This window comes from Bubalus bubalis, chromosome 19, assembly GCF_019923935.1.
Source record: "Bubalus bubalis isolate 160015118507 breed Murrah chromosome 19, NDDB_SH_1, whole genome shotgun sequence".
NCBI classification, from domain to species: Eukaryota; Metazoa; Chordata; class Mammalia; order Artiodactyla; family Bovidae; genus Bubalus; species Bubalus bubalis.
Window position 1 is genome coordinate 12751403 of NC_059175.1, and position 15851 is coordinate 12767253.

Consider the following 15851-nt stretch of genomic DNA (forward strand, 5'->3'; position numbering starts at 1 on the left):
AACTTGTCCAATTTCCCCATCTAATAAGTGAAGAAAATAGAACTCAGACCTCAGTTGTCTCCTACCCAAGTCAGCTCTCATAAGAACTCTGAAGTAGAAATATTCCCACTAAAGAACAACCCCAGAGGTCCCAAGTAGAGGCCTCCATATCTAATATGGCTTGGGGAGGGGAGGCTTAGGTGGAGCGCAGAGTGAGACAAGAGAACGATTTTGCTTAAATATGCTATTAACACTAAACAAGTCAATGGTACTGAGAATTATACAATTTAAAATACTTTTTTGCTTTTTAAGAAATATTGTGATAGCTGATCTACTTTCCTATCTACATCATTTAAAGCCAAATAGGGACTTGGAGGCAGCTATGCAGACATGCTGGTAATTCTCTTGCCATTGGCTCCTAGTCAATGTTACCTACTGAAGGATGTAGTACAAGCAGGGGTCCCCACTCTTCTCTATCCACTGTCTCCTGGATCATTCCTATCAACATATAAACATGTTACAATATCTAAAATGAAACCCAAAACCCTTGCTTTTCCCCATGCTCTATAAGCCATCACCTAGTTTCCCTGTTCCCCTTGACAAAAAACTCTTCAAAAGAATTCTCTACCTTTATCGTATAAATGCTTCTCCCATTCTGCTTTGATCAGTTTTGAAAAATTCTCAGCCACAATCTCTTCAAATATTGCTGTGTTGGATTCTCTGTTTTTTGGTTTTTTTGGACCCCAGTGACTTGTACATAAAACCTTCCTACCAGACCTCATGTAGCTCTTCAGTTCTTTTCTCTGCTGCAGTCTGAAGATTTTTATATGATTCATCTTTCAGTTGACTTCTTTAAAATTCTGCATAAGACTGGCCCTACCCTTGCATTTTAGAGCAGTTTTAGGTTTCCAGGAAAATTGAGAGGAAGGTACAGAGACACCCATGTAAACCCGCCCCTGCTCATGGATAGCTTTCCCCGCTATCGACATCCCTCACTGAAGTGGTACATTTGTTACCATCAATGAACCTACACTGATTGCATCACAATCACCAAAGTCCATAGTTTATATTATGGTTCAGTTTTGGTGTTATACCTTCTGTGTGTGCTGTGCTTAGTCGCTTCAGTCATGTCTGACTCTTTGCAACCCTCTGGACTATAGCCTGCCACGCTCCTCTGTCCATTGGATTCTCTAGGCAAGCATACTGGAGTGGGTTGCCAATTCCTCCTCCAGGGGATCTTCCTGACCCATGGATCAAACCCGCATCTCCTGTAGTTCTTGCACTTCAGGCGGATTCTTTACCACTGAGCCACCGAGGAAGCGTCTATGGGTTTAGACAAATGTATATTTATTGACATGTCTCTACCATTATGGGCTTCACTGGTGAGTCAGCAGTAAAGAATCTGCCTGCCAATGCAGGAAATATGGGTTCAGTCCATGGGTCAGGAAGATCCCCTGCAGAAGGAAATGGCAAACCAGTCAAGTATTCTTGTCTGGGAAATGCCATGAGCAGAGGAGCCTTTACAGTCCAGGGAGTCACAAAATAGTCAGACACGACTTAGTGACTAAACAACAACAGCATCCATCACTGGTATCATACAGAGTGTTTTCACTGCCCTAAAAATCCTGTGCTTCACCTATTCATCTCTCCTTCCACTGGTCTTCTTACTGACTCCAAACTTCTGTCTAAGCTGGAATCATACAGAATGCAACATTTTAAGACTGACTTCTTTCAATTAGTAATATGCATTTAAGGCTTCTCTGTGTCATTTCACAGATTGATAGCTCATTTCTTTTTAATGCTGAATAATATTCCACATTCTGGATATACCACAGCTTATTTATCCATTATATACTAAAAGGCATTTTGGTTGCTTCCAAATTTGGTAAATTACAAATAAAGCTGCTATAAACATCTGTATACAGGTCTTTGTGTAGACATAAGTTTTTAACTCCTTTCTATAAATACCAAGGAGTATAACTGCTTGATCACATGGTAAGAATATACTTAATTAACTTTTCAATGGAGCTTAATCTTCCATTAAACCCATTCATTAAGTTCATTATTTTTATTATCTTCTGGTTACACTATTTCCACTTGCTTTTCTAATTTCTAGTTCTGACAAAATTCTTCATCTCATCTTTTAATTCCTTAAACATACTTGAACATACTGAACATTAAAGTTTGTATTCATTTTCTCCATTTCCATGAGTCAGTTTCTATTTTTTTCTTGGACAGGTCTTAACTTTTCCTTCTTCTTCTCTCCTCTTCCACAGTGATCTCCTTCATGACCTCATCCAGCCCTGTGTTTAAATACCTCCTTTATGGTGATTACTCCAAATTGGTATTTTTAGCCTTAATCTCTCCCCTTAATGGAGAAGGCAATGGCAACCCACTCCAGTACTCTTGCCTGGAAAATCCCATGGATGGAGGAGCCTGGTAGGCTGCAGTCTATGGGGTCGCTAAGGGTCAGGCACAACTGAGCGACTTCACTTTCACTTTTCACTTTCATGCATTGGAGAAAGAAATGGCAACCCATTCCAGTATTCTTGCCTGGAGAATCCCAGGGACGGAGGAGCCTAGTGGGCTGCCATCTACGGGGTTGCACAGAGTCAAACATGACTGAAGCGACTTAGCAGCAGCAACAGCTCCCCTTAAATTCAAATTCTTATCTCTATTGCCTGCTGAATATCTGTACTTGACAATCTCATAAACATATCATCAAAGTTAACATGTCCAAAACCAAACTTTATTTTTATTACCTCGTCTAGCAATCTCTCAGCTCTTCAGACATGGCAATTATACTTTTGTTCCTTGGATCAGAAACTATGGAGTCACCAGTATCTCCTGTCTGCCTGACACCCCACATCCAAGTCCATCAGTCAATCCTTGGGTCTACCTTCAAAACCTAGGATGCAGCCACTTCTCAACACCTTTGCTTCTGCCAACACCAGCAGCCTGGCCCACGCATCACCCCGTGCATTACTGCCTCGGCTTCCCAGCTGGGCACTTCCTGCTCCTCCCTCGGTTTCCCACAATCTATCAACACAAGAGCCAGCATGATCTTGGCTTGAAGACTTACGAAGTATCATTCACTCCTTTGTTCAAAGCCTTCCTCTGGCCTCTCCTCTCAAGCAGTATAAGCAGCAGAGTTCTCCAAATGGTGCTTAAGTCCCTCTGTGCTCTTCCCTGCTATCTCTCTGAGCACATCTGCTTCCTGTCACTTGCTCACTCCACTTCAACCACAGCGGCTCCTTAATGTGCTCTGAACAGGTCAGAAGGCAGACACCCTCTCTTTCATGACCTGGTGCTTTGGTTCCCTCTATCTTCAACATTCTAGCCCCTGACAGCTATGGAAGAAATAACTCCCTCACTTCCCTAGGTCTTTATCCAAATAAATCACCTTCTCAAGGAGCTGCCACACAATTAACTGATTAAACAAGTACATAAATAACCCCTCCCATCACTTCTTCCCTTTACTTTAACTTAACTTTACTTTAACTTTACTTTCCCTTTACTTCCCTTAACTTTATTTTTCGCCACAGAAGTTTTCACTATTTAGCATTAATTGTGTGTTTTATTCCCACGGACTTCCCAGGTGGTACATGGTAAGAATCCGCCTGTCAATGCAGGAGATGCAAGAGATTTTAGGTTCAAACCCTGGGTTGGGGAGATCCCCTGGAGAAGGACATGGTAACCCACTCCAGTATTCTTGCCTAGAGAATTCCACGGACAGAGGAGCCTAGCAGACTACAGTACAGTCCATGGGGGTCGCAAAGAGCGGGACACGGCTGAACAACTAAGCACGAGCATGCATCTGTTTTATTAGTTTTAATTGCCTCTCTTTTCTAGAGTTCAAGCTCTATGAGAGCAGGAATTTCATCTGTTTCGTTCACTGCTGTGAAATCAGGGCCTTGCAGGTGGTAGGTACTCAACCAATGAAGACAGTAATGATGAATAATGAAGAACCAAGTTAATGGATCACTTTGTACCTGTCAGACTTCTATGAACAGATGAAGACCATTCCTAAAAGGGGTATCTTTTTAAGGATTTATGACTTTCTATGTTCAATACTAGAAAATGCACAACAACCAAAGCAGCATACAACACAAGTACCAATACTGGCTTCAGCAATGAAATATCAAATGTATTAAAGATTTTGTAACTGCATAAATATCTTAGAGAGACCAAATATTTCCCTTTCAAAAGCACATTCTGCAGCTAACAATCTTTAGTCTTCTAGAAGATTTTTTTCCCCAGTTTCTTTTCATTATCTTTAAACAGATGGAAGCAATAAAAGGCATCCAGCAAGCTCAGCGTGCTAATTACTTGACTATAGCTCTCTTAAAATGCCACTGTCCCTTTAATTTTAAAATAAACTGTTTACACGCCCAAAGTTCAGAATATTAAGTGCTCTTGAACACATTAAGAAGTGCCTAAAGAACAAAAATCCTTGACTATATTACAATATTTAATTAGGAAAAGAAAAGAATTCTGTAATTAAGGTACTTTACATGATGGAAATGTGAAATGAAGAGCTTAAAATGAAATGACATGACAGTTCCAAAGAAATTTTTCTGCTCATGACTTTTGATTGCTTGTGTATGGTCTCTCTGAAATGGAAGACTATGGCTTAATTAATCAACCATCACATTTCAGTCTACAAAAGTTTCAAAGATAGAAAAACAAAATGGAAGGCCAATAATAGTCCAAAGAGTGTTTTTCTTTAATAACCAATTATTATGAAGAGATCACTCAACATTAGATTGCAAGTTCTATGAGGGTAGAGGTTTATTCCTCTGTTCTTCATGGTTATATCCCAGGAGCTTAGAATACAGTCTGATCTATGTCAAGTGCTCATAAAACAAGCAAACAAACAAACAAAAAAAACTGAAGGGTTAAGTAGTACCATGAATACTAGACACAGTATAAGGCAAAATGACTTGTTTTGATTACTACCACCATCAATAAAATACCAACTCTCTTGCATGGCTCCCTTTTGGTTTGGCTAGCATCTGAAAGGCAATGGCACCCCACTCCAGTACTCTTGCCTGGAAAATCCCATGGACGGAGGAGCCTGGTAGGCTGCAGTCCATGGGGTCACGAAGAGTTGGACAGGACTGAGTGACTTCACTTTCACTTTTCACTTTCATGCATTGGAGAAGGAAATGGCAACCCACTCCAGTGTTCCTGCCTGGAGAATCCCAGGGACGGGGGAGCCTGGCGGGCTGCCGTCTCTGGGGTCACACAGAGTCGGACATGACTGAAGCAACTTAGCAGCAGCAGCATCTGAAAAGCATTATTTTAGAGGGGGGAAAAAGCAAGCTTATATAATAGATTAGTATTACATTCTGCAGGTTCTTTCAAAATAAAAACTTAGGTGGACCTAAAATTGACTCTTGGAACTCCCCCTTGCTCAATATTTGAGAATACACCCTTCAGTTAAAACTATTAAGAAATTCTTTGTGTAGCCTATTTCTCAATTTATTAGTGGCCAATAGAGGTGTCTACTTTGGCTTTTTTTTTTTTTTCTTTTCAGTTCATCCCTACCTGGAGTGAATATTAATTCCATCTTCAAAGTGAAGGGGCAAATGCATGAAGAACCGAAGCTCTAACCAGGCATACCTGAAGATCCCTACCTTGGGTATGGTGACATACAGTATGCATGCATGCTTAATCACTCAGTCATTTCTACTCTGTGACCCCATGGACTGTAGCCTGCCAGGCTCCTCTGCCATGGGATTTTTCAGGCAAGGATACTGAAGTGGGTTGTCATTCACTTCTCCAAGAGATCTTCCTTATTCAGGAATCAAACCTGGTTCTCCTGCATTGCGTGCGGATTCATCACCATCTGAGCCACAGGAAAGCTCATACACGATACTTGTCTATCAAGTATTCTTTTCTCGTTCTTTCTCACTAGCAGACTCCAGGTTGGTTTCCAAATAGCAACATGCCTACCTAGAATTAAACAGTGGTTAGAGGAGGTACTAGTCAGGCACGCAGCAGGAGTGTGCCTTTTACCTATTCCCTTCGTCCTGCTGGAATGCAGATACAATACCAGAAGCACAGACGCTGTCTTAAGACCATGAGGGGACGTGCGCCCACCAAAGCCAGCTTACACAACAGGGAAAGAAACATCTAGATCCCCGAGGGAACAGAGAAGCTATCACACCACCTACGTACTGCCTACCAGAGGTTTTCCTTCACTGAAAATAGAACTTCTCACGAGGTCAAAGCCACTGTTTTCAGGTTGTATTTCATGATGCAGATTTGAATCCTCATGGATACAGATATTAATGGGGACTAGAAGATGGGAGGAAATGAAACGATAGCTTTTGGTACTACTTTGCCTAAACTTAACTTGACATATGTATAAAACTGAAAACAAACTACATACTAATATCGATTTCCCACATTTTAAGCAAGGCAATGGCATTGAGAGACTAATTGTTGTCTGTTACTAACAGAAATTAAACTTTAAGAAGGCACGTTCCTTTATTAAATAAAATTAACTTAAAAAATTCGCATAGGGGTTGGGAAATTTAAGCACCACTAACGAATGTCTGAATTATAGAATTTAATTTTCTCTCTTTTATCTTTATAATTAAGATAATTATTTGTATATAAAGAATATTTCAAAAATATTTGCTACCATCAAAAAAACAGTTGAATCTCAAACACTAAAATCCCTCCCCAAAGCATGCCCAAAACCATTGACTTGTAACATGAGACCAATGGTTCCTACACCACAATCAGCAAGTCAGACCAGCCTTACTGTATTTATCATAAATTTTGAGTTATGCAGACAATATATTTTGTGTTGTGCAGACAAAACAATGAAGTTTTACTAAACACTCACTGATGCTCTTTAAATAAATCTTGGTCATTGGAGGCTGGAGATGATGGGAGCCTATACAAACTCTTAGCCTCTGGTTTTGGAGAAGAGAGGCTACTGCTCATAAACATCACATTTCACAGTGACTCCTGCACCCTGGGCAATGCTCAGCGGTGAAGCCCATCCCCGTCTTCACTAGCACTCCGCCATGTGCCAGAGAGTCCTTCCACCACCTCCTCAGCCAGCAAACTACTACCAACCCTTAAAGACTCAGAACTATCCACTCTGCGATGGTTATTCCCTCAATCCTTTACATTCCCACCTTTACATCAGCACGTTCTCCATAGCACTATGACTGTCTCTTTGCATATCTGATATTTCTTATTTCTTGGTGAGCTATAAACTGCTCACCAAGACTCCACTCTCTTCATCTTTGCATCCCTAGGAGCCATAAAACCCATGTACGAATAATCACAGTTTGCTGAATGACAGATTGAAAGATTCAATGAATACATGATGGCGTTTACACTGCCAATATCATGGGAAAATGCATCCAAATTTAAGTTGTGACTTACAGGACGTATGTAGGGCTAAGCTGACTTTAGATGAAAGTTTTAAAGGAAAAGAGACTTGTTTTATTCACTTTTTGGCCTAGGTATCTTTTAAACCTGGATATCAAAGGCCACCTTACATTTGAAAAGTGCTTGAGTGTTTGTTTGCCCAGAGGCTGTCTGACGAAGCGACAGCACCCAGATGAGGTGGAGACTGTGTGGAGATGTCCTGTATCAGAGATAACGCCAGAAATATGATGACTCAAGTTCAGGTCCCAGCCCAGCTACTTCCAGGCAGTAACTGCTCTCCCACCAACCCTGCAGGCTGCTTTGAGGATAAAATTTCTTATTAGCTGCTGCTCTCCTGCCAAGCCAGAGCACGCTGTCTGGCTCCTAAGGAGCAGGCACATGTCACCGAATCACTGACCCAGAGAAGACACAGCATCTGGCCTCAAAGACTAGGTCTTTGCCTACCACACTGTGTAGGCTCACAATGCTTCCTTACAAAAATCCCACTTCCCTTTCTCTTCAGGTTCCAACTGCGGGTTACTAGTTCTCTTCTTAGTGTTTCCTTTTCTTAAAATGTTATTTGTTTATTTACTTTTGGTTGTGCTGGGTCTTGGTTGCCGCGCGGGCTTTTCTCTAATTCTGGCGAGCAGGGCTTCCTCTCCAGTAGTGGTGTGCAGGCGTGCTCACTGCGATGGTTTCTCTTGTTGCAGCACACGGGCTCGCGGGTGGGCTTCAGCAGTTGGGGCACCCAGGCTCTAGAACCCAGGCTCAATAGTCGCGGCGCACGGGCTCAGCTGCTCTGCAGCACATGGGATCTTCCCAGACCAGGGAACGAACCCGTGTCTCCTATACTGGCAGGTGGACTCTTAACCACTGAGCCACCAGGGAAGCCCCTCAGTGTTTTCTTGAAAGACTGTATGCCATGTTGCCTTGACAATCCCACATGCCTGGGTTTAATTTGATATTGATTTAAAAGGAAAGAGGGCAGGGGAGGGGAGGAACCCATAACTATTCTACAATGAACAGTTAAGCTTTCATACAACTCGGTTGGAAACAGTCTGGTTTCTGTGACACTTTGTCTTCTCTACAATGGAAATGCATTCCTTTTCAGGCTAGACAGGCCAACCTCAATGTTCAGCTGGAGAATCAAGGGCACGTTCACAATTGTGCCTAAAAACCAACTTAATCTATGTGTTTTCATGATGCAAAGTGAAAACATGGAATAATGTAGCCTGTGTTCATCTATTTCCAGGTTCTCTTTATATACCATACACATTCCAATCAGTGCTTCTCTTCAGAGGGGAACTGCTGTTCTGAAGCAGCAAGTAGCAGCTTACACTGGAAAAGGCAAACTGATAGTCCAAAGCTTACTAGTATCCAGAAAATAAATGTTTACCTGTGGACACTAAATTTGCATACAGTCCTTCTTTGGTCGGTTCAACACACACATATTCCTCCACATAGGAGCACTAGAGAGGAATTTTCAAAAGCGTGCTTCATTTTTTACCTCCCTCCTTTATTTTCAGCTCTGCCATCTCCTGCATAGGCAGGTTTCATTTAACTGTTTTCATGGTTTACCACATTTTACCAGGGCTAAATATCCCCACATACCCATCAGTAACCAAAGCATATTTTCCAGTCATCTTCATGATTAATAAGGAAAATGACGGGAGAGAGAACACATAGAAATAAGCACAACTCAAACTGAATGGAAATTAAACTTCCCTTGCTGATAGGATTCACACACACATCTTTCAATCAGGATGATACATTTACAAAAGCACAATTCGATTAACTGGAAATGTATAGGGGGAATTATATTACAGATACCGATTTCACTTTGTTATAAGATGCTGAAGAAAACTATTGCCACTGAATTGGGGGGAGATGCGGGGATGGAATATCAGCACATTAACAGAGAATATGCAATTTCTTCTTCATGCAATGTTAGGGTAGTGTCCTTTTATGAGGATACAATTGGAGTTTTAAAGGGTCTCTGGGTGTTGTCCAACTGTCATCAGATTGCAGATTGCTTAACTATTAGAAACTCTGAAGATGTTCTCCTTGGTGATAAGGCAGTGTCCTCTGTTAAAACAATGATAATTTTTATCTGCACTTGTCACCCAGTAAACTAGATAGGCTATTGATTCAGTCTAGACATCCAAAAACCTGAACAACAATGAACAGTGAATAAATTCAGTCATTAAGAGAAGGAAAAGACAGATCAGTTTTATGTAGTTGATCAGCAATCAGTCCAGAAAGCAGAAATTATTTTAAAAACCTCTGGAATGAGTATTTTTCAGGTAAGTTTCTTACCTCTACTGAATCTTCCCAGAAGTATGGTGAACAACATCTACTCTACAACTGTAAAAGTAAATGGATATAAGAGAGAAAGATATTGGATACTACTGGGCAAAGTAAGATATATGGGCTCTCTAAACTCAATTTTGCTTGAGAAAAATGAAACCGATATAACCAATATTTGAACTTACCTGCATTATATACCCAAGAATTATGTCTCACAGGTATAAAATGGCATTTTGCCTTTCCAAGGCACTAGAGAAGGAAAACATTTCATTTAACAATTTATAAAACATACGTGAACCTAACACTTCATAGTACTTTAAAACGGAGAGGCATTTTTTTTTTTCCCATAAAGTCAAATCACAGAAGCAAAAAGATGCGCTTGCAATGCAAAAAGCATTCTTTTAGCCAATAAAGCAAGCTATCTTAGATTCATCTCTCCATTACATGGAAAACCCAGTGAACCTAATCAAGTGAGGTTATCAGAGTTTCTTTAATCGAATTGAGAGTCCCACCCACACTGTCTTCTCATCAATATTCCTCACAGCTTCCTCTTCCCCAATTACAAAAGACCAGATAACCCTGTGACTGATGGGAGATACGCACAAGCTTATTTTCCACTGTTAAACAGAGTTAACATACCCAGGGAAGCCATTTCAATTACTGAATAAATGGAAAAGGGTTAAATGTGGAATTTAATGGAATAGGATTTAACAACGTTCCCAACCTCATCAGCAAGCAAACAGGCAATTTCTGAGGAAAATATGCTAGAGAAGATAAATCTCATGAAAGACAATGGAGAGACAGCCTTCACATTTCAAGGTTATTTCAAAACAACAACAACCTGAGCAGTATTTGATGTACAGGGGCCCATTAAGACAGAACAGAAAGTTCCCAGCCCTCACAGAGTCCCCGCTGTGAATTCCCAGCTCCCCCAAACCGGCCTTTCCCACCTCCTCTGCCCTGTCGTCGAGTCCCTTTCTTCATCACCAGGCTCTTGGCTCACCGCCTTCACGCTGCCATCCCCAACTTTCGTATGCCACTCTTCAACTTTTAAAGCTATCAAGTTACTAAGGAGTTTAATTTTCAAAAATATTTTCCAAATTCAAAAGAAGGACTAAGGGTTTGTGGATTAAAAAAAAAAAAAACCACACACACACAGTAAAAGTTCTGAATCATGCCACTCATTTGCACTCAGGACAGGTACTATATGCTTCAGCTGGGTTGGCCTGTATATTAATGAGCCCATTTCCACCGTGCAAATGATAACACAAAGGCACTTCACACTGCATTTCGACACATGAGTAAGTGCAGCATCACAGCAAAGTGATGCATCTCGTTTCCCAAGATGGGGTGTAGACTCCTTGAGAGCAAAACTTCTCAGGGTGGTTTCTTTACATTTTCTCAGAGCTCCTAGGTTTGAGCATTTGCTGCAGAGCAGGCTGGACCCACCTAGGCTGGTTTCCTGAAGAAGAAACTTGGGACAAAGGCTACCCAACATGGCTGAGATTATTCGTCTTCAGCCAATTCGCCCTTAAAATTGACATTTCTTAACATCCGGATAACTGTTCTTTCCATTTAAGTCTTCCATATAAAATGGGCTCTTTGTCTTCTTTTATGGCTGACTGGGAGCCAAATACCTGGGTTTTCGCTCCAGCTCTGCCACCATCCAGTTATGTAACTGGAGTAAATCACTTCTACTTCTCTCCCTCAGCTTCAAAATGCTGAAGCCTAACTCCTCCATAAAAGTTTCATGATTCTACATTTAAAATGTTTTTTTAAACCATTTTAAAGCACAGCAATATTCTAACAAAAGCATTAATATCCTAATACTCAAGTGAGTTTCAAAGCATTTAGCACCAAAGTTCTAGACTCCAGTCACAACACAACACGTCTGAGCTGATTCAATGGGCTAAAAGCAGCATCTGCCTCACAGTGTTGCTGTTTGTAGTAAAGGTTCAATCAAGTAACGAACGTAAGTTTGCTTAATGCCTGGTGTTCAGTAAAGCACTCAACAAATAAGTCAGCTATCAATATTAAAACAAATACAACTGGAACTAGTTCTATAGGTTTCATCAAAACTCATAATCTCAATGTAAGTAAGTTGGCAGAACTAAGTCTGTTTAGACACTCCTTTAAAAAAAAGGGGGGGGGGCGTCATAATGTATTCACTTGGCCACTACACATCATACAATTAAGAGAAAGCACATCCCAGCAATGCAGAATTTCTGTATTTTGTGTGATCCTCTCATCTCTCACAAGAATCTTGTTTCATGCTAAAAAATCATCTGAACATAATTCTGAAGAAACCCATTTTATTCTATCAAACAGGTATATATATATACCTTTTTAATATATCCAGAAAAGATAAAAACTCTAATTAGAAAAGATACATGCACTCCAAGTTCATAGCACTAGTTACATGAGCAAAGACATGGAAGCAACCTAAGTATTCATCGAGAGGTGAATGTATAAAGATGTGAGACACACACACACACACACACACATATATATATATACACACACATACACACACTGGAATACTATGCAGCAATAAAAAAGAAAGAAAGAAAGCCATTTGGAGCAACATGGATGAACCTAGCGATTATCATGCTGAATGAAGGAAGTCAGACAAAGACAAATATCATATGATATCACTTACATGCGGAATCTAAAAAGTACAAATGAATTTACTTACAAAACAGAAACAAGACTCAGACACAGAAAGCAACTAAAGGGAAAGGGGAAGTGAATGATAAATGAGGAGCTGGGATTATCAGATACGCACTGCTGCTGCTAAGTCGCTTCAGTCTATTTATAAAATAGAAAAACAACAAGGACCTACTGTATAGCACAGGGAATTACATTAAATACCTTATAATAACCTAAAATGGAAAACAATCTGAAGAAGAATATATGTGTAACTGAATCACTTTGCTACACACTTGAAACTAATGTAAAACACAGAAAATCAACTATACTTCAACAAAAGGGGAAAAAAAGGTATATTGACATAGTGATTATTCTCTCCTCTAAACCTCCTTTCCACCTTTGCTACATAATTTGTACTAAAAAGGGCTTCTGTATTTTAAATGTATAAAAACATTTAACTAAAAAGTTAAATGTTTTTTTCTATCTACCCTTTTCATCTGAACATTTCCCTCCCTGCTCCATCTCTTCTCTGAATCAGTCACTGCAAGGCCCCAACATGTGCAGCACTGTCTCTGTTCTCAAGTTCCCTTCCAGCATCTTCTCTGACTGCCAATCACTGTCTCTGGGTCCCCAGTTCTTTCAAGAAGCTCCTAGAGAGACTTACCTACTTCACAGCAGGTAAGACTTAGCTATTCCACAGCAACTCCTTCAGAACCTAACCACCTCTGTTTGCCAACTGGTCACACTTAAGACAAGCTAAGCAAGGCTGATTTCAAGAAGGAAACACTGAAAATCTATCATGGACCCAGCACAGCTCTGCCCCTGGGAACCACCATAGACTCCTATGTGAACTGCTCCCAGAATATGTGCAAAACAACAGAGCCACATGGCTGGCCTCTTCTGAAACCAGGATCCATGTTAACAAGGCAAAGTTCAAAATCACACTAATTCAAATGTTCAAGGTGGGTACTTAGAGAAGCAGACAAAGGAGTATTTGCCTCAAGTAGAACAGATAATTTTTACTTAAGGAAGACAAATTAAGACAAGTTAAAAGTAACGTTAGTCTATGCCCAAATCCATGCATGTTTCTAAGACTCTTAAGACCTAGTAGGTTGACCAAAAAGTTCCTTTGGTTTTCCCATTAGCTGTTAACGGAAAAACCCAAATGAACTTTTTAGCCAACTCAACACTACGACCAAAGAACTGTTTAAAAAAAGAAAAAGTAGGAAAACTATATCATCTCTCGGCTTGCATTTCAGATTGAATTCTGTTTCTTAGGCAACATGGGTATTTAGGGACATAAACGGCTCCTGGTAGATAGTTATCATATTGCTCTCTATACCTCATTAGGAAATAAAGCCTAAATGTAACTGTAACCTCTTTGTTGATAAATTAGCTATATTATTTTAGTGGAGAGCAATGATCTTTAAACAGGTTGGAGCAGCATGAATAATCCAAGCTGAAGGATTAGCGTTTTCAAGCTTGGAAAGTATTTAAATGTGTTTGCTATATGGTATGGTATTTTTGTCTACAGTTAAGGAAATAAACACAAAGAAAACCAGAGCAATAGAACAGCTAAGAAAGTCACACTATCATGACCATTTCATCATTCTTCCCTACACATGTGTATGGAATATTGACTACATTTCTAGCACATTGAGGGTAATACAGAACAACAAGTACCTCCTTCATCAAGTCTCTGTCCGAGCATTTGCTTTGGCCTCAGCGTTTTGGTCTTCTGGGATGGAGACGATTCCAATCTGAAGAACCAGTTACATTACATACTGGCATCTGAGCCTTGGAAACAAATAATTTAACCTCTCCAACCTCTCACTTCCTAATCTGAAAAATAGGAATTTTATAGGGCACCAAATACAACAGTGTAACTATGGTGGGCAGCCACTAGAAAAGACCTAACAATTGCCGCTTCCTCAAAACCATGCCCTGGTGTCATCCCTCCCTTAAAATGTGGATTGGACCTAGTGACTTGCTTCTTGACCACGTGATGGAAAGACGGTCACTTTGGTTTTGGTCAGCCTATGGAGAAATCCCATGTAGCAAGGCACTGTGGGAGTTCTCTGGCCAATCGTCATGCAAAACTGAGACCTTCAGTCCAGCAGCCATCAGGAAATGAATCAAGTGGCCTGTCTCCAAGATGAGGACTCAGACGGGACTTCAGACCTGGCTGACACATTGACTGTAGTCTTATGATACTTTAACTGTACTCTTATGATAAACCTTGAGGCCAAGGCAGGCACAAGCCATATCTAGACTCCTGATCACCAGAAGCTGGGAGATAATAAATAGCTGCTAATTTTGGAGGAATTTGTCCACAGCAATAGATAATAATATAAATACAATTTATAAAATAAAGTACAGTATATAAAGTTAAAAAAATTATACCTGGGACAATGGCAAACACAATTTTAAAGTCCTCTTAAAATCATCCTAGTCTTGAATAAAAGTAATCTATTTTCTATTCATTACTATAATATATAAGATGATGCTGTGAAAGTGCTACACTCAATATGCCAGCAAATTTAGAAAACTCAGCAGTGGCCACAGGACTGGAAAAGGTCAGTTTTCACTCCAATCCCAAAGAAGGGCAATGCCAAAGAATGTCCAAACTACCACACAATTGCACTCATTTCACATGCCAGCAAGGTCACGCTCAAAATCATTCAAGCTAATCTTTAGCAGTACATGAACTGAGAACTTCCAGATGCACAAGCTGGATACATAAAAGGCAGAGAAATGAGAGATCAAATTGCCAACATCCACTGGATTACAGAAAAAGCAAGAGAATTTCAGAAAAACATCTACTTCTGCTTCCTTGACTATACTAAAGCCTTTGACTGTGTGGATCACAACAAACTGTAGAAAATTCTTAAAGAGATGGGAATACCAGACCACCTTACCTGCCTCCTGAGAAACCTGTATGCAGTTCAAGAAGCAACAGTTAGAACCGGTCATGGAAGAACAGACTGGTTCCAAATTGGGAAAAAGAGTATGTCAACCTATATATTGTCACTCTGCTTATGTAACTTATATGAAGAGTACATCATGCTAAATGCTGGGCTGGATGAAGCTCAGGCTAGAATCAAGATTGCTGGGAGAAATATCAATAACCTCAGATATGTAGGAGACACCACTCTAATGGCAGAAAGTGAAGAACTAAAGAGCCTCTTGATGAAAGTGAAAGAGGAGAGTGAAAAAGCTGGCTTAAAACTCAGCATACCGAAAGCTAAGATCATGGCATGTGGTCCCATCACTTCATGGCAAATAGATGGGGAAAAAAATGGAAACAGTGACAGACTTTATTTTGTTGGGTTCCAAAATCACTGTGGAGGGTGACTGTACCCATAAGATTAAAAGACGCTTGGTCTTTAGAAGAAAAGCTATGACAAACCTAGACAGCGTATTCAAAAAAAGCGACATTACACCGCCAACAAAGATCCATCTAGTCAAATCCATGGTTTTTCCAGTAGTCATGTATAGATGTGGGAGTTGGACCATAAAGA

The 15851-nt window shown here is 40.3% G+C and overlaps 1 protein-coding gene across 13 annotated transcripts in view; it reads right to left on the reverse strand.

Annotated features, from left to right (window-relative positions):
• The window catches only part of MAST4 (microtubule associated serine/threonine kinase family member 4), a 614032-nt gene that overhangs the window by 539938 nt on the left and 58243 nt on the right, over positions 1-15851 (reverse strand). The window contains exon 2 of one of the 13 annotated variants that reach the window (XM_044932667.2): positions 14014-14172. The exons of the other annotated variants lie outside the window; for them this stretch is intronic. Coding sequence (XP_044788602.1) covers positions 14014-14022 — 9 coding nt within the window. The 5' untranslated portion in view covers positions 14023-14172. The remainder of the gene's footprint in view (positions 1-14013; positions 14173-15851) is intronic. 13 annotated transcript variants of the gene reach the window in all.